At 38.0% G+C, this 18046-nt stretch overlaps 3 protein-coding genes and 1 long non-coding RNA gene across 4 annotated transcripts; all 4 read right to left on the reverse strand.

The window, feature by feature from the left end:
* Positions 1 to 439: 439 nt before the first annotated feature.
* On the reverse strand, positions 440 to 2877 carry LOC111474298. Its single transcript, XM_023119445.1, has 3 exons — positions 2537 to 2877; positions 1591 to 1847; positions 440 to 967 (listed from the first exon to the last, which is right to left on the reverse strand). The coding sequence occupies exons 1-3, from the start codon at positions 2699 to 2701 to the stop codon at positions 568 to 570; spliced, it is 822 nt and encodes a 273-aa protein (XP_022975213.1). The 5' UTR covers positions 2702 to 2877; the 3' UTR covers positions 440 to 567.
* Positions 2878 to 7893: 5016 nt separating this feature from the next.
* LOC111474301 lies at positions 7894 to 10786 on the reverse strand. The gene is made up of 2 exons (XR_002715957.1): positions 10557 to 10786; positions 7894 to 8249 (listed from the first exon to the last, which is right to left on the reverse strand). It is a non-coding gene; the product is annotated as an uncharacterized LOC111474301 (long non-coding RNA).
* Positions 10787 to 11320: 534 nt separating this feature from the next.
* Positions 11321 to 14060, reverse strand: LOC111474300 (putative pentatricopeptide repeat-containing protein At3g16890, mitochondrial). Its single transcript, XM_023119450.1, has 2 exons — positions 11634 to 14060; positions 11321 to 11555 (listed from the first exon to the last, which is right to left on the reverse strand). The coding sequence occupies exon 1, from the start codon at positions 14017 to 14019 to the stop codon at positions 11944 to 11946; it is 2076 nt and encodes a 691-aa protein (XP_022975218.1). The 5' UTR covers positions 14020 to 14060; the 3' UTR covers positions 11321 to 11555; positions 11634 to 11943.
* A 644-nt stretch (positions 14061 to 14704) lies between these two features.
* Positions 14705 to 17847, reverse strand: LOC111474294 (acetate/butyrate--CoA ligase AAE7, peroxisomal-like). Its single transcript, XM_023119442.1, has 3 exons — positions 17469 to 17847; positions 16133 to 16723; positions 14705 to 15799 (listed from the first exon to the last, which is right to left on the reverse strand). Exons 1-3 carry the CDS (start codon positions 17682 to 17684, stop codon positions 14903 to 14905), a joined length of 1704 nt encoding a protein of 567 aa, XP_022975210.1. The 5' UTR covers positions 17685 to 17847; the 3' UTR covers positions 14705 to 14902.
* Positions 17848 to 18046: the final 199 nt, after the last annotated feature.

An 18046-nucleotide genomic window follows, 5' to 3' on the forward strand; every position in this document is an offset into this window, starting at 1 on the left:
TTGTCTACCTCCTCCAAGGCCCATCATCCTTACTGGCACACCACTTCGTGTCTACTCCCTTCGGGGAACAACTTCCTCGCTGGCACATCGCCATCCTTACTGGCACACCACTTCGTGTCTACTCCCTTCGGGGAACAACTTCCTCGCTGGCACATCGCCCGATGTCTGGCTCTGATATCATTTGCAATGGCCCAAGTCCACTACTAACAGATATTGCTCTATTCGAGCTTCCCTTCAGGGTTTTTTAAATGAATTTGCCACGGAAAGGTTTCTATACACTTGTAAATATTCGAGCTTCCCTTCAGGGTTTTTTAAATGAATTTGCCACGGAAAGGTTTCTATACACTTGTAAAGAATAGCTCGTTCTCCTACCGGTGTGAGATCTCACACCTTATCTCATATCACAATTTTAATCAACACTACCAAAAATTTCTTGAAATTTGACGTTAAATTATTGCTTATTAATATATATAAACAAAAGTTAACAACTAACCGAATCAAAATAGAATTTAACCTATTTTATACAAATTCATAAGACCATCTCCTTTAAAAAAATAATAATAATAATCAACGAGAGAGCTGTTTGCAGAAAGCAGCTGAAGATGGGAGCAGGAACAAAAAGGGAGACTCTGGATGATGGCTATGTCTGATCACAGGGTCCTCTCTCGCAATTGGCGGCATCGGCTGCAGCGGTGGTGACCGGGGCGGCGAACTGTGGATATGGTAACTTTCCAGCACCTCTCTTCTCACGTTTACTTGATCTTCAAACAATCTCTGTGCTCGTACCGCCGTCATGTATAGACCGGCGGCGAGGAACACCGTCGCCAGCTCAAAAACTCCTGCTGCTGAGAACAAACCTTCTTTGATCACCAAGCAACTCTCTTTTGGACTCCACCAGTCCTTGAGATGACCTGATTCTACGCTCAATCCAATCAACAGTAAAATTTCTCCCACTGAGAAACTTATCCTGCCAACCAAAAACAAACCACCCCATATGAAAATGAGAGTGCCATCAAACGAATGTTTCAACTAGGCAAGTCCACTCTTAGCAAATGTTATCTTTTTTAGGTTTTTTATTTCGGGCTTTCCCTCAAAATTTTAAAAACCTGTAGGATAGGAATAGGTTTCACACCCTTATAAAGAATATCATAATCCACTCTTTGTCGTGACCCACCGTTTTTTCAGGCACTCGTTCCCTTCTCCAATCGATCTGGGACTCCTTCAATCCAATTCCTTCGAGGCCCAGCATCTTTGCTGGCATATCGCTCGGTGTCTGCCTCTGATACCATTTGTAACACCAAGCTCATCACGAGCAAATATTGTCATTTTTGGACTTTTGTGAGATCCCACATCGATTGAGGGAAGAACGGAACATTCTTTATAAGGGTGTGAAAACCTCTCACTAGAGACGTGTTTTAAAAACTTTGAGGAGAACCCTGAAAGGGAAAATCTAAAAAGAACAATATTTGTTATTGGTGGGCTTAGGTTGTGTAATATGCTCGAATATGAAAAGTATTAAGTTGGGGTGAAGGAATATGCTTAACTTGGGTTTGAATAAAGGAGAGAAATAATGGAGGTGTAGATGATTACCATGTTGAAACGAAGAAGAAAGCAGCTTGAAAGGTTAGAGATTTGGAAGTGGCAAAAGAAGGGTCCCAAGCAATGAGAGCAGGCGGCGGCGACTTACTCACTGCAATCAACACGTACAAATGTTGCACCACCATCATCACCGCCATGCCAAGAAACGCGCTCGCCGTGCACACCAGCGGCGTCTTCCCACTGCCGCTGTACCAGCATCTCTTCTCTCCCTTCTTGTTATTATTCTCGTCTCTACCCATCCATATCACCTATGAAAAAGGTCAGAAAAAACATGCAAACCCATATCTAAACCTAGCTCCTCCTAGGTTGTTAAAAAAACATGCTCCATTCGGTCACCTATTTCATTTTTATTCTCGCAATATTAGAATTTTAATTTTTTAAAAAACATGCTCCATTCGGTCACCTATTTCATTTTTATTCTCGCAATATTAGAATTTTAATTTTTTTAATATACCTAAAACATTCTAATAAATCCAATGATATACATATATGTGAGGTAGGGGCGAGGTGGGCTCGGTGTACAATGACAGGGACAATGTAACAGCTCAAGCTCATATTAACGGATATTGTCCTTTTTGGATTTTCCCTCTTGGACTTCCCCTCAAGGCTTCTTTAAAACGCGTCTGCTAGGAAGAGATTTTCACCTTAGGGTGTTGCATTCTCCCCTCCAACCGATGTGGGACATAAATTAACTAGTGGTATACCTTGAGGGGAAGCTCGAAAGGGAAAGTTCAAAGAGGACAATATCTAGTAGCAGTGGACTTTAGCTGTTATAGACAAAGAATATATTCTCATCTCTAGCTCAATTTAGCTAACGAAGAGAAATCTCTTCTTACTCTTTTACCCTATTCTTCAGCCTCGAGGGTTAAATAGACATTTCTATTGACAAGATCATACCGAACACAAAAATCGTCAAAAGGGTCGGTAAGATACGTACCTGAGAACGAGTGGACTCGGCAACGAGGCAAAGAATGAAGCAACAAAGGCCACAAAGGACGGTTAAAATGATGAGAAAAGTCCCCATTTTGCTGCCTAATTCAGAGCTCCTTCGACTTGGGTGAAGATCCTCATGTGTTACCGCCATAGCTTTTCTCCTTCCCATATGGATCGATCAAAGCTTCATTCGTGGTCGTCAATGGCGGATGTGTTTTAAACATTGGTAATAAAGAGAAAGAAGAAAGTGGAGAAGAACACGCAGAGAATTTGAATTACAGAATTACTTCCACCAAAGGTTGCTTAAAAGCTACAAGATTCTCCAACACCTTATTGTAAGCTTCTATCAAAAGTTTAACCTTTGGTGATTTTTTTTTTTTTTTTTTTTAATTCAAAGCTTCTCGAACTTTGTTGACCTTCTTTAATACTTCAACGTTACGGGTTGGGTCTAATACAATAATAAACTTTCATTTTTGTGTCTAAAAGTTCATATTTTTAACGTCCACGAGACCGATAATGATCCATTTATTTTTTTTTTTTTTTCACTAATGAATTTCGGATAGAGAATTTACTGGGATTGTGAAAAAAATTTCTTAATATTTTATTACAAAAATAAATGAATGAATTATTCCCATTTTTTAATATAATTAAAAATATAAAACATATTAATAAATCCAATAATATTTCCTAACATTCAAAAAAACTTATTACAACATAGTCTGTCAGCGTGTAATCATGTTTGGTTAACGAAGGAAAATCTATTTTTGCTTGTTCTTTCATTTCTTGTCTGGTTTGGACAAATTCGTGAGTCTCGACTCTATTACTTAAATGGACTTCTCTATATATAAATAATTATATTGGCTTCTTCGTTGCTTAAAAGTAATTTGTAGCATAATTTATATAAAAAAAAATACGAAATTAATATACTATTCAAGCATTAATGTATTAATCGGTTAACGTAAAGATTTATTAGAAAGAAATATGAAAGGTTGAGACTATATAGACTACACGATCTCGACTAATCTATGTAAGTTTAAAATTTTGAAGACGGAACGTATAATTTAATAATTTTTTTATTGGACACGACCCACTAAACAAAATTCCAACCTTCTTCAACTCCACCAAACCAATCAAATTATATTCCAAACCAAATTAAACAAATAGAATTAAGTTTGGGTTTGGGATTTATGTTATGGAATCTCATGTTCCTTAACTTGTAAGAAGAGAACAAAAACAAAATATATTCCACAAAAATTGGATTTTTACAAACTACCAGTTCTTCATCCCCTTCATTTCAAACTAATGAGTTCCGAGCGACCCGATTCGAGAGGTTTTGATCCCGCCGTCACCACGCCCGCCACCGCCGCCACCGGAAATCAACCAACAAGGCCAGAGAAGAACCCGAGCTCAAAAGCCGCCGCCGCGAGCTCCAATGTGGGGAAGGCTTTGGCTCATAGAGCAGTTTATGGAGCTCAAAAGCGGTGGACAGGAAGAAGAAAAACCCCCGTCCATGGCGTCCGGCTGCTGCCTAGCCGGCTCAGCAAAGTTTCTTTAGCTGATAACTCCTCACCCTCTGATTCTAATTTTTAACATATAAATAATTGTTTTTTTTTTTTTTTTTTTTTTGAGTTCTCTAATGTTGTTGATTGTAATATGTAACATGTTTGTATATACATTAGTTTCTGTCGGTAATCAAGATCGTTTAAAAAATTCAATAAGCGAATTATGAAATTATTTAAATTGGGTTGAGTTCAAATTAAATAAAATGGGTTTAAATTGAATATTCGAATTTATGGTTAGTTTTTTAAATATATACATATATTTAATTTAATTTCATAATTATTTTTATTATATTGTAAAATATCGAACCAACCTAACCTAAAAAAATTATAGTTGGGTTGGGTTCATTATTTGAGAAGGGTTGTTTGAGTTGAAAGATTTACACCGAACAATTGAGTTTGGTTTTAAAATGTCCAAACTCGACCCAACTCATATCATCAAACACCCTGAAAAGTTATTTAATTTTTAGGGTTTTGGAAAGAATTTGTGTTATCATCCAAAATATCATTCCTTTGTAATAATAAAGACGTTTTTCACTAATATATACCTACGAAATGAAAGATCTCACGGAATTGTATTGGGTCGATGAAATATCGAGAACTCCTGATCTCTCTTAATTCGATCTTCTCTTTTTGAAACCGTTACGAGACTCGTACTTTTTTAATAATTACTCTCGAAATTCCGAGGATAATAAACCCTATCTCTAAATACATCGATCAATCTCGCTTTCCCATAACCAAGAAGAAATTTTGTGAAGCTCCCAATCAAAGTTGAGCCATTGATCCATTTCCAAAGCTGAGTTCATGGAGGAAGAAGAAGACCTCTCCCCATTTTGAAGATCATCTTCAAATGCCATTTTCTCATTGCTTTTATTCCATTCAAAATCATTATTGAGTCTCTCTATTTCACCATCTAGCCAATCATATGGTCCCAAGTCCTCTCCTTCTTTGCTATGTTTTGAGCTCAACCCTTCTTCTTTTTCCTCTTTCTCTATATGGGGAGGGATTGTTTTCCCTTCGATTGCGTTCGTTTGTTGTCGACTTGCTCGATCGGTTCTCTATATGGGGAGGGATTGTTTTCCCTTCGATTGCGTTCGTTTGTTGTCGACTTGCTCGATCGGCCATGTTTTTCCTTCGTTTGGGTGTGGGAGAGATGTCGAGGATGCCCGTTATAGGTGAAGTAGACTTAGCAGATGGTCGTGTTACAGTGTAGATTCTTCGACTAAGATGAGAGTTCCAGTAGTTTTTTAGACTTAGCAGATGGTCGTGTTACAGTGTAGATTCTTCGACTAAGATGAGAGTTCCAGTAGTTTTTTATTTCATTGTCTGTTCGACCTGGCATATGTGCTGCTATTAAAGACCACCTGAAAAAGTAAATAAAAGAAAAACCAAGTTGGATTTGATTGATATGATATACTAAGAGGTCCACCAATTTGACAACTTAGTTGGGAGACGAATCGAGAAAAATAATTATAATGATATACTAAGAGGTCCACCAATTTGACAACTTAGTTGGGAGACGAATCGAGAAAAATAATTATAAAAATGATGGCGATGATGGTAATAAAAATAATGTCACAACTGATTGTTCGATCGATTTGATATCTATTTATATAAAGAAGAAATCATGTAATTAAGAGCATTCTTGTGGGTATAGTTGGTATTTTGAATTCTATTTATATAAAGAAGAAATCATGTAATTAAGAGCATTCTTGTGGGTATAGTTGGTATTTTGAATTTGGAACTGAAACTAAAGTGAAGAAATTAACGATGGTTCTGTCGGATCAATGGATCAAGACCTTTAGTCTCTACCCGAACCCGATGAAAAAATGAAGTCACTTTTTATAAACTTCGTTGAGAATGATTCTAATCTAGTATATGAGACAATTTTAAAAATTGAACGAAACTGCAATCCTTCTACACAACTCTTCATGGAAATCAAACGAAGAAAATTATAATTATTAAAACATTTTTTTCTGAACGAAGTTCGAACACAAATTGAAGTTTAAATAGTAAATTAGGATTTAAATCATTTTCTTGATTATTTCTCACGCAAAACATAAATGGTTAAAAAGTATACAAAATCTGCCAATATAAGCATAGCTCAACCATACCTATTATCACAAATCATTAAAAAAATTACCTATTGCCAAAAGCGTTGTGCATCATTACAATCATTTGTTCTTCATCTGCAGTGATGTTCCCTCTCTTCAAGTCTCGCCTTAAGTAGTTAATCCATCTCAGTCTACAACTCTTTCCACACCTTAACAATCCTTTAGAATAACACCATAAATGTCTCAAGAACATGTCGAGAAAAAACCAACAAACAAATCATTCAAGATTTGGCTTTCGAGTAATTCCTACATTGTCTTTGTCCCGTTTTTCATTTTTGGATGCAAGACAGGTTAGGAATTTGAATAGTTAAAAGACTAGCTCGATTAAAGCTTCATAACATACAAAGAAAAACACGAATCACGGTTAGCAGGGTCATGTCTCTCAATCAAAACGTTTGAGATTCAAACCTCACCGTCCTAGAATTTCTTTTCAAACACAAATCTTTGGCTGAAAATACGCTCGAGGGAACCAATTCAAAACCGGGTTTGTTTATCGTTTGACAAAACTCGAACGATTTATGGGGAAGAGAAGTGAAAAATGACCTCTTCTTCAGCTGACCACCTTCCCTTTTTGAGGCCTACTTTTTCACAACAAGGAGCTCTCACCATAGCTCTGATGAAAAACAGGTATCAGAGCAACAATGGCGGCGACAAGAACAACTGTTTGGTTAGGTAAGACAGTGTTTGAATAATTGTAGAGAGACAAGACAGACAGAGAGGAGCGGAGCTTAACTTGGGGAGCTGGTCCCCAAGTTATAGGATTTCCTAAATTGTGGGAGTAAAAAAGAAGAAAAAACTGAACGGTGGGATATCCTTATTTATTGCCACAACTGTGAGAGGGAGAGTTAGTGTGGTTACTTTGTAGACGACCCCCTTCGACTTAATTGCCACAACGGTGGAGCGCTCGGTCGATCTCTAATCCTACCATGGTTGAATTAAAAAAAATTGGAAGCTGGCATGTGGGGAGGCCTTCTTCATACTTCCGATCAAATGTCAATCTAAGCATAACTCAACAGGTTTGACTTAGAAGGTTTGAATACCCATTCTCATAATTGAACGAAAAGAATATGATATGGATTCTAGGAATGTTCGTGGGTTGAGATAGACCACTTGAAATGTCACATTCCAATACTTTCGAGTTACACATTGATATACCCGACTAAAACTCATAATGCAACTTTTAGCTACTTGACTCAGTTGAACATCCTTTTGTCATTACTGTTGCATGTGTGCACATCTATAAAACTGCTATCATGGTAAAGTAAATCTTTTTTTGTTTCGAGGAAGTCATCATCTTCCCTCGTGAGCGAGATTAGGACAATCATTTTTCATGGGTCGAAAAACCCTTCCTCCGACCCTAATTCAGAAGAAATGGTCTCAACTTTTGTATCACTCACAAACTATAGTTAGAATATCAGCTTACACAATACTTCCAATTGAGATGATTTGAAACTGAAGTCATGATGCCAATCATCAAACTCACTCAAATGGCTATTACAAATATATTTGTTCCTATCTTCGCAATGTCATATGAATAATCACTCAAAATCGATCTTTTACTTGGTATGTATCAATAAAAATCATTCATCGTTTACAAGTGCTTGAATGAGCTTCCTTCCAATCCACCTTTTTAGTTCTTAAATGCATGTTTGTGTTTTATTGTATGCAAAATGATTGAAATGACGCACTAAATTGAAACCGTGCATCTAATAGAACACTACAAAAGAATACCAAATAACATGAGAATTTTTGTTCAAATGACTCAAAACATATGGGGGGTTAGATTCAGCCAAACCATCTCCATGGATAAGAAACGTAGTAGTTTGATAGAAGTTTTTACAAAGTTTTGCAGCCTTCTTTTAATTTCCTACCGCTCGGGTCGAGCTCATCACGTCGAAGCAAACTTGGCTGAGATGCAAACTGATCGACTCGTGATGTCAGGGCGTTTTGCTGTCACGTTGAGACATTATGATCGAGTGAAATAATCCAACAACTCGCTCGAGCGCCAACTAAATTCACCCCCCAATATGGAGAATAGCTATCCCTGAAGAAATGGATTTTAAAAGAGAACTCATAAAGTTTCTCACTGACTCCCCAACCTAAACTGTGAAAGAATTCAATTTGGCAAGCAAGTATATTAAATATAAACCCACTTGCAGAATGGTAGAATCAAAGGGATCAATGCAGTGGTCCAGATTTAGCAAACAGACAAGTATTCCCTCAAAAGCGAAGGAATATCAGTAGCTAGCCATCAATACACTGAAACGTTGTTTTGTCAGCAACAACAAGTTGATGATAGCTGATTCCTATGCATCGGTCTGACCCTTCCAAAATTTAGTAGATATTGTCCTTTTACGCTGTCTACTAGGAAGATGTTTACACACCCTTATAAACAATGTTTTGTTCTTCTACTCAATCGATGTGAGATCTCACAATCCACCTTCTTCAGGATCCAGTGTCCTCACTGGCACTCATTCCCTTCTCACATCAATGTGGGATCCCCCAATTCACCCCCTTTAGAGCCCAGCGTCCTTGCTAGCACACCGCTTCGTATCCACACCCCTTTGGAGCTTAGTCTCCTCACTGACACATTGCCCTGTATTTGGCTCTGATACCATTTGTAACAGCTCAAGCCAACCGTTAGCAGATATTGTTCTTTTTGGGCTCTCTCTCAAAGTTTTTAAAACGCGTCTACTAGAAAGAGGTTTCCACACCCATATAAAGAATGTTTCATTCTCCTTCCCAATCGATGTGGAATCTCACATGTAGCCTCACAGAAGAGTGGTTAGGCCAACACTAGGGCAACAAAAATTAAATGAAATGCAGAAGGTACAAAAAGGAGGCCAGATATTGATAGAAAAAGTGCGTGACAACTATAAAAAGGTAGTGAAATATGAAACCAGATCGATTCATTAAAGCAGGGCAAGAATTCTCATCATCTGAAGAAGACCTCTAGTTTCTTTCCAACCAAATACTTCAAAGAAGAGCAAAGATACCACTTTTCAAGAGAGGATGGACAAATTATGTCTATCGTGTCACAACGTCGAACCTCAATAGAAAAGGAACATCCCTTTATAATAAATGATTCAAATCTCCCCACGCCTTCTTATAAAGAACACACCATTGCAAGTGAAGTAAAAGAGCCGAGGCCCCGAGTGAAATCAAAGGTATCATTCAAAGGGCAACAAGGCATTAAAAGACCTAGCTTTTTCTAAAGTTGGATTTCCTATAGCTTACAGGAGGAATGAAACAAGAAAAGTAAAGCCCTTTAAGACTGATTCTGCTACCATCATTATAGAGAAACCAAGTGTACAGAGGAAACGCTAAGCGAACGATTTATGCAGGTTTGTAGCAATTAGACCCCTCATTGAAATTTAAACCAATGGGGTTAACCTCATATCAACTAATTGTGAATCTGTGATCCAATTCCACAATGATTGTGGTTTCAGAGGGGGGAAAACACCACCATAACCACTTAGAGGACCTTGACCCCCCACCCCCCAAGAGATCTTGACACTGACTTCCAACTAACTAAATGGGACCAACCCCTTTTACCACAACCTTCCATAAAGAAAAACTCTGTGAACCCTCTAGGGTTTTCTATTTAATATCAGTCAGAATTTCGAAACAGAATAGAAAGTACAGAAGAATTGTGTGCATGGACTTGATTAAAGTATTTTACCCTTCCCAAGAAAAATGGTCATTTCCTGAGATAAAAATCTGTTGTAGGGTGATATTTGAATCTCCGACCTTTTGGTCAATGACAACTGTTTGTTTGGAACTTTTTCAACCTATCCCGAAACAAAGTTTTACAATTATGATCTAAGAGGCATTTCAAGATATATGAAAGGCAAAAGAAGCTCATTCCACATCAACCCAAGAACATGATAAAAGAGGCATTTCAAGATATATGAAAGGCAAAAGAAGCTCATTCCACATCAACCCAAGAACATGATAAGTGGCTTTTTAGCTAATAGATTTTTTTTTTTTTTTTTTTAAAGAAACACCTTTCATTTTAAGAATGAACAAATATAAAAGAGAACATTAAGCATTTGATTCGAGAAACCTACTGCAGAGTGCAGACCAACTAGAGAACATACGATGGCTATATGACGTGAATATTAATCCACCACCCTCCTATCAACTAGTACAGCCACAAGCAAAATATGTTTAATATCAGTCTTTTGCCGTATTATATACGTACCCAGGTTCAGTTTTTTTTTTTTCGGACTCAATGGGTTGAAGTTAATTCATATAGAAGAAAGTACAATGAGCTGATTTAATTCGTAAGTACAGTGGGCTGCTTTTAAACAGACAGCAAGTAGTGTGTTGTGTCATCAGAGTATGTTACCTCTATCCCATGGACAGCGTCTAGACAAGATCCAAACACAGCAAGTTCTTGGAGAAAGTTTCAACGGGGTCAAAACATGTGGCACCCATTGCACATGCAACGTTATCCACTTAACCTATCAAAAGCATTAGCTACAATCAAATGAAAATTATATGAATTCTAGTTAAAGTAAGAATTTATAATCCCTATACAACAACCTACTTATTCTGCATATGAGATCTCACATTGGTTGGAGAAGAGAATAAAACCCTATTTATAAGAGTGTAGAAACCTCTCCCTAGTAGACACGTTTTAAAAACCTTAGGGGGAAGCCCGAAAGGAAAAGTCCAATAAGGACAATATCTGCTAGCGGTGGGCTTGGGCTCTTACAATTTCATTGCGGGAAAGCTAATAGAAAAACTTTAACATGGTGTAATCTCCATCATAAGAGCTAGATGCGAAATTGACAGACCAAATCTCCCTTCAAAAGCCAATAGAAACAGCCATGTCAAGTCCTTTTTATGTCATTCATCATTCTGACATGATAAACAGAAAAGGAGGAAATGGAATAGCACAAGAAATGGTTTCAGAATGTCCCCAACTGTCTTGGAGTGTCCAGTCCTCAAATCAAGGCAAGGTTAGTAGTTACAGAGAAATCAGTAAAAATTCTTCAACGTTGTTGACTTCTTTTCAAATACATACATAGGAAGATAACACCTGCTCGCCATTTCACATTGGCAACAGATAAAGTATTTGCACTTATTCAAAAAACTGATAAGTTGTATCAAGGTCACATGAATCACAGATGTATATCCATCATAGAAGCCTTTGTGTTTTTCCCGTCCTCGAAGAAACTCCATGGCTACAGTATTGAAAATCCTGCCGAATTCTGAAACCTTACATTGTACCATGGGGTCGATGTAGGGGGCAGATGGTAAGTTTCATCCCCTCAAGTAATGACCTTAGAGTTTCAACTACTCTGTTCAAGGTGACTGTGCCGTACTACACACCTAAGTGTGCCTGCAAATGAAATATGATGGCACCTTAAGTTTTAGCATATTCACTGACAAGCATCAAGATTTAGTAAAAAGCCATGACCTTTTTAATAACTGCGGATATGTTCCTTGATTAGTTCAGAAAGACTGTATTTGACGTGGCGTCTAAGAACTCATCAGACTGCTTGTTAACATCAAATGGAAAGTGAATCATCCGTTCTCCTCTCTCCACAACAACAGACATTTTTTATTTTCACAGTGCTTGAAACAATTCATATCGGAAAACATCAAGGTATCAGTACCAATAAACGGTCAATCCCCGATGTTCAAGCTGTTCATAAAATGTTCTTGTTCACATATTTTCTTCAATCTCCACAATTTCCTCAGCATCCACATAAAGATTGAGTAAAGGTTTAAATATGGGCAAGAGTGTCGTTAATAAGACTACAAGTATAAGAGTCAGGAGTACAACCATTCACCTTCATTGAGAGAAACATCTCCCTTGCTTCATCATGCCTACCTGACTTGCACAATGACTTAATAAATGCACCATAAGTATAATTGTCGGGCTGTATACCCAACCTTAACATTGAATCAAAAAGCTTCTCGGCTTTATGAACTTTATTCATTCGAAGGTAGCTTTGGATAAGAGCATTGAAGGAAAAAGTATCGGGTTGTATACCGTGAAGTTGCATTTTTCTCAAGAGTTGAGTAGATCTAGCAACATTTCCAATCGCACAAAAGGAGCGTATCAATATATTATACGTGATAGCATTTGGAGTGACATCCCACTCGACCATTTCATTGAAACAACCAAAAGCATCTTCGTACTTGTGTGCTTGACAGAGGCCATCAATTACTGAATTAAAAGTGAAGATATCTGGTCTAAAACGACATTCTAATAGCATTTCAAGAAATTCCTGAGCTTTGTCCATACCTCCATTTCTGCAATACCCACTAATAAGTGTATTAAAAGTTACAATATTTGGAGAAATGCCTTTAGACTGCAGATCCCTAAAGATTTCTGCTGCTCTGTCCATTAATTTGCCTTTGCAAAGGCAATCAATGACCATATTATATGAATAGTTGTTCGAAACAAGACCATCCTTTATTAGTCGATCCATATATTTGTTTCCAATCTCCGTTTTCCCTGCCTTGTACAGAGCTTCAATAAGTGCAAGATATGTACTGAACCCTGGCTTGACACCTCTCTGCGTACAATTATCGAATATATCACAAGCTTCTTTCAGGTCTAGCGTATTTAATACACATGCCATAGTGACATTAAAGGTTGAACTATCCGGAACATAACCTTTCTTCCCCATTTTACTCAAGAACATAACCGCCTCACTGGCCATAGAATTATTTGAAAGGCAGTAAAGAATATTGTCACAAACCAATTGAGACACGCTCGGCTTCTTCTGGACAAATTCCAATAAATATTCAAAAGCTTTATCTGGGGCACAACAACGAAATACTCCATGAACCAGGGATCTCATAGTTGCTGCATTTGGAACCACATTCCTCTCCTTCATTGTCTGTAAAACTCCAAAGGCTTCCTCAGCCCTCATGGCATTGAAAAATCCATCAATCAAGATCGTATACGTGAACACATTCGGAAAATATCCCAAGCCCTCCATTTGTTTCATCAAACGAAGTGCCTCATCCACCACCCCAAGCCTACAAACACCATGGATGAGAATGTTGTAAGTGAACCTATCAGGAACGCAGTTATGAGACGACATTTGCTGAAATTTTAAATAAGCCAAGTCTAGAGAATTGGACTTGATCAATGCATCAATTACAGCATTGTACAGTCTGGTGGTGGGATTAAGTCCCAAAAACGAAATTTGCCCAAATACTTCCACACAGTATTTTGCCAAACCCAATCTACCCCAACTTCCAAGTAATATACAAAGCAATTCCTGTGTCACTTTGAGACCAGACTCTTTAATTTGCTGAAGCAGATCAACTGACAATAACACCGGACGATCAGGACCTTCTCGATAAAGGTTTTGGCCAAGAACCCCTCGAATCGATTGTTTCTTTGCAAGTGAAGGGTCGATATTCGAAACCCAGATATAAAATCTTATAGCATTTAATGGGTTTTCTTGATTTTGCAAAATACTAACAACAAATTGAGGAGCCAAAACGAGCCTCTTCGCCTTAAACTCGTGGTTTAGCAATAGGAACCAGTCCTTGCTCAATAGAATCCTAGAAATATATGAATGATCAATTGGTTTAAGATTCAAACTATGTTCACGAGTGGGGTGCCGAATCAAGCTGGTATTCTCTAATTGACTAATTAGTGGGTAAGGATTACCTCTTGAAGGCCCTTCAGTGTTGTTTAAGGGGCTGTGTTTTGAAGTTCTGTGGACTGTATTCGAAGGGTTTTGTCTCCGATACTCGTTAATCGTGGAGTAAGCTTCTTGAGGTCGATTTCTTAGAACAGGCGTCGCCCTGAGACCCGAAGAATGAAGCCCTTTCATGGCCTTCTCGAAACTGAGCCGAGGCGCGCTGGTCACTTCGTTTTTATATATATATATCGGACGGAACGAACTCTAAAACGGGATGGCTGGTTTTTACTCGAGAAGCAACATTTACCTAATCCGTAGCTGATAAAACATCAAGTTGAACCGAAAATAATAATAATAATAATAATAAATGCAATTACCCTTTAAAACTTAAAAATATTTGTTAATAATTGGTTTCAAAAATAATATTTCAAAATAGTTTCAAAAATATCTTTTTATACCTCTCAAAATTATTTTTTAAATATTTATGAGTTTAAAAGTTTTGTTTATACTATTAATTTAAAAATAAAAAATAAAAATACTCCGAGACATGTATAAAGAAAGTTATATTATATTTCAAAAAGATCATTGAACTTTATAAATTTTTATTAATACCTTCGACATTTATAAAAATATCTATAATTAGTATTTTTATTAGTAATTATTAAATTGTAAAGTGGAAGGTTATTTTTGAAATAAAATAATAACAAATTTTCATTAAAACTTTTAAAAATTATTTAATAGGAATATAAAATTTAAAAATATTTTTATTAATTTAGCCTAACAAAATCAGATACCGATTTTCTCTCTCTCTAAACCCTCCAATTTTCTCTCGCTGCAATCAACGACAAAAAAAAAAAAAGTAGTAATAATAATAAAAAGCGTTGAAAGCATATGAATAAAACAACATTGGCTAAAGACAATTTGAAGTGACTCAAACAAATCTCAGTAGCAGTGAATCTATATTAGAAGAACGAAGTATTTGTATACTCTGTTTCTGACCTGTAAAATACAATGCATACTCATAGAATACATACTCGAAGTACCTACAGAAGCAGCAGCAGCCGATCACACTTCCTTACAACTTGCTGATCTTAACAGGCCCCATCTCCTTCGCCTTCGCTCTCAGCAGATTCTTTTGAATCTTCCCTGTTGCTGTTTTTGGCAGCTCCCCAAACACCACAGATTTCGGAACCCAGTAAGCTGGCATCCTCGCCTTGCAAAACTTCATGATATCCTCACCCATTTCCCGCTCCTTATCCTTATCTATCTTCACCTTCAACGCCACAAATGCGCAAGGAGATTCTCCCCACCGTTCGTCTGCTCTAGCTACAACAGACGCCTCCAGCACCGCCGGGTGCTGGTACAGAGTGTTCTCTATCTCCACACTGCTGATGTTCTCGCCTCCAGAAATGATGATGTCCTTTGATCTGTCTTTCACTTCTATGTAACCATCTGGGTGTTTCACGCCGAGATCGCCTGAGTGGAACCACCCATTTGCAAAGGCCTCTTCGTTTGCTTTCGGGTTCTTTAAGTAGCCTTTCATAACAGCGTTCCCACGCATTACGATCTCTCCGACAGTTTTTCCATCACAAGGGACGGGTTGCATTGTTTGAGTGTTGACAACGTCTAACCCCTCCAATGCTATGTATCGTACGCCTTGACGAGCGTTCATTCGCGCTTGGGCTTCGGGAGGCAATTGGTCCCACTCTGGTTTCCATGCGCATACTGTGGATGGACCATAGGTTTCGGATAGGCCATAGGTGTGAGTGACGCGGAAGCCCTTCTGGGACATTGCGTATAATACAGAAGGAGGTGGAGCAGCGCCTGCTGTCATTGCATGGACGACATGGGGAAGGGGAAGGATAGTGTCTTCTTTAGGGGCATTGACAATAGTGTTAAGAACCACAGGTGCTGCACAAAAGTGTGTTACTTTATGTTTGGCTATGGCTGAATAAACTGCCTTGGCTGTGACCTGTAACAACAACCAAAAGGAAAAAGCTGCTAGCTATCAAGAAGAATCATAACATGACAGCATTTAGAAAGCCACAAAAATGTGTTGGTCATTGAATTTCTGAAGGGGAAAGAGCTGAAAAGTTGTGAATAAAAGTGTTTTTGAGCATTTGAAAAGTTGTTCTATGATGAACCATAAAAATTATGAGCCGCCTCAAAGAGGAGTTTCGTAAGATCGAATGAAAAAAACCTTCTTAATGTTTCCGTTTTAGTTCAATCTATTGTCGTTAGGATTTAGCATACAAGGAACTATTCAATAATCGTAAAATGGTTCAAAAAGATTTCTTGTTAATACCTGTCGGAGGCATATACTTGTCCCACAGAAAGCAGCTAGTGCCCATGTGTAACACCAACCATTGCAATGGAACATTGGCAGGGTCCAAAGATAAATAGCTCCATCATTCATCCCCCACGCTAAGCCTACACTCAAAGACATGACATATGCCCCTCGGTGGCTCAAAACCACCCCTTTAGGACTTGAAGTTGTGCCAGACGTATAGCCAAGAGCAATGCTCTGCCACTCATCTTCTGGTGGTTTCCAAGCATACTCAGGATTGCCTGTTTCCAAGAATTTCTCGTATTCAATGGCCCCTTTCGATAAAGCATATTTCAGTGCCTCGGGATCACAGCTTTCATCACCAATTACAATTAGAAGTGGTGGCTTGTACTGCCCACGGCCTTTTTCAGCTAGGATATTCAAAGCTTCTTCTGCTAAGGGAAAAAACTCTTGATCCACCATAACAACTGCAGATGATGAGTGACCGAGAAGAAATGAAATTGTTTGTGCATTTAAACGAATATTAACACAATTCAGAACAGCACCAGCCATGGGAACTCCAAAATGAGCTTCATAGATAGCCGGTATGTTTGGAGCAATTATTGCCACCTAAAAAAACAATCAATTTTCTTTCAGATAACATCAACAAATTCCCAAGACAACATATCGAAGAGATTTTAAAATAATGAATTTCCAAGATAACGTATTAAACAGATTAAAGAACCCCCGGAATTCCGCTCAGGAACTTTAAAGTAACGTAATCGACTTTGCTCTTAAAGCAGCGAGGCATAATTGGAATCCTATAGAACACGCGTGAAACGCAATCGACTCTTCGTGGTATCGTAATCCTATAGAATTTAATGAGATGAATTTCTGAAATAATCAACAAGAACACTGCCATTTCGAAGAACAATAGCCTGAAAAAAGCTTCAGTGATCATATATTATGAGCCAACAAAAACTAGAAGATCCCAACCCCAAGCTTTATTGAGTGCGATTAACGCTTACAGCTTCTGGTTTTCCAAATCATACAGTACGCAAGCGTGGCAAGGCTAAAACTCGACCAATAAATACTTCATCACTATATGCCATAAACGTATCACTCTTCAGAATCTATTCCGATAATTCTCCTGATCGAGTTGAGTTTTAAGACCAAAAAGGAAACCACACAAAAACCGATTCATCCAGCAATTACTTTCCACTCACCGAGTCCAACGATTCAACAACCACCACCACCGCCAAATCCAGACAGACGAATTACACTCACAGACAGTTAACAAGATTTTAAAATAAAAAAAAAAAAAAAAAAAAAAAAAAAAAAAAAACAGAGAGCGAGTGGAAATAATAAGAAGTACCGTATCTCCGGCGCCGATGGAGCGGTTCGAAAGAGCAGAAGCCAAACGGCGACAGCGTTGGTAAGTCTGAAGCCAGTTGTAGCGGCGAGATCCATGGACGACCGATAATCTGGAAGGATGAACCAAGGCGGCTCTCTCGAGAAACCACAACGGCGTTAAGGCGGTATAGTTGGCGTCGTTCTTCGGCAGATCGTCGATATCTCTGGCTCTAGCCATAACTCAGAAACAGAGTTCTCTCTCTCTCTCTGTATCTGTTTCTCTCCCTATAGATAAATGGCAGACGGAACCGTGGGGATAGAAAAGCGGTGGATGAGAGGTATTTATAGCTCCAAAAGCCTGTAGAGAGAGAAGTCATCGGACGGCTGGAGAAGATACGTGAATTTGACTCTGTGATTGATCGGATTTTTCCTTTTCTGTCCATTTCGCCGGTCTGTCTATTGCCTACGCGCTGAATTCTATATATATATATTTATTTATTTATTTATATACTTTTTTTTCTTTTCTTTTCTTTTTTTATTATCAAAAATCACTTTTTATTTTATGTTTACTTAAATAATCTAATTCGAATAAACTAATAT

Source organism: Cucurbita maxima, unplaced genomic scaffold (genome assembly GCF_002738345.1).
Source record: "Cucurbita maxima cultivar Rimu unplaced genomic scaffold, Cmax_1.0 Cma_Scf00286, whole genome shotgun sequence".
NCBI lineage: Eukaryota > Viridiplantae > Streptophyta > Magnoliopsida > Cucurbitales > Cucurbitaceae > Cucurbita > Cucurbita maxima.

What these genes read in the sequence shown, in the direction of transcription:
- LOC111474298 (XM_023119445.1), bottom strand. Translation starts at nt 2,701, where the DNA reads ATGGGAAGGAGAAAAGCTATGGCGGTAACACATGAGGATCTTCACCCA. An exon ending in CCGAGTCCACTCGTTCTCAG is followed by an intron (nt 1,848 to 2,536) that starts GTACGTATCTTA and finishes CCTTTTTCATAG; the next exon opens with GTGATATGGATGGGTAGAGA. An exon ending in TTCTTCTTCGTTTCAACATG is followed by an intron (nt 968 to 1,590) that starts GTAATCATCTAC and finishes TTTGGTTGGCAG; the next exon opens with GATAAGTTTCTCAGTGGGAG.
- LOC111474300 (XM_023119450.1), bottom strand. Translation starts at nt 14,019, where the DNA reads ATGAAAGGGCTTCATTCTTCGGGTCTCAGGGCGACGCCTGTTCTAAGA.
- LOC111474294 (XM_023119442.1), bottom strand. Translation starts at nt 17,684, where the DNA reads ATGGCTAGAGCCAGAGATATCGACGATCTGCCGAAGAACGACGCCAAC. An exon ending in CCATCGGCGCCGGAGATACG is followed by an intron (nt 16,724 to 17,468) that starts GTACTTCTTATT and finishes TTGTTTTTTTAG; the next exon opens with GTGGCAATAATTGCTCCAAA. An exon ending in CAAGTATATGCCTCCGACAG is followed by an intron (nt 15,800 to 16,132) that starts GTATTAACAAGA and finishes TTGTTGTTACAG; the next exon opens with GTCACAGCCAAGGCAGTTTA.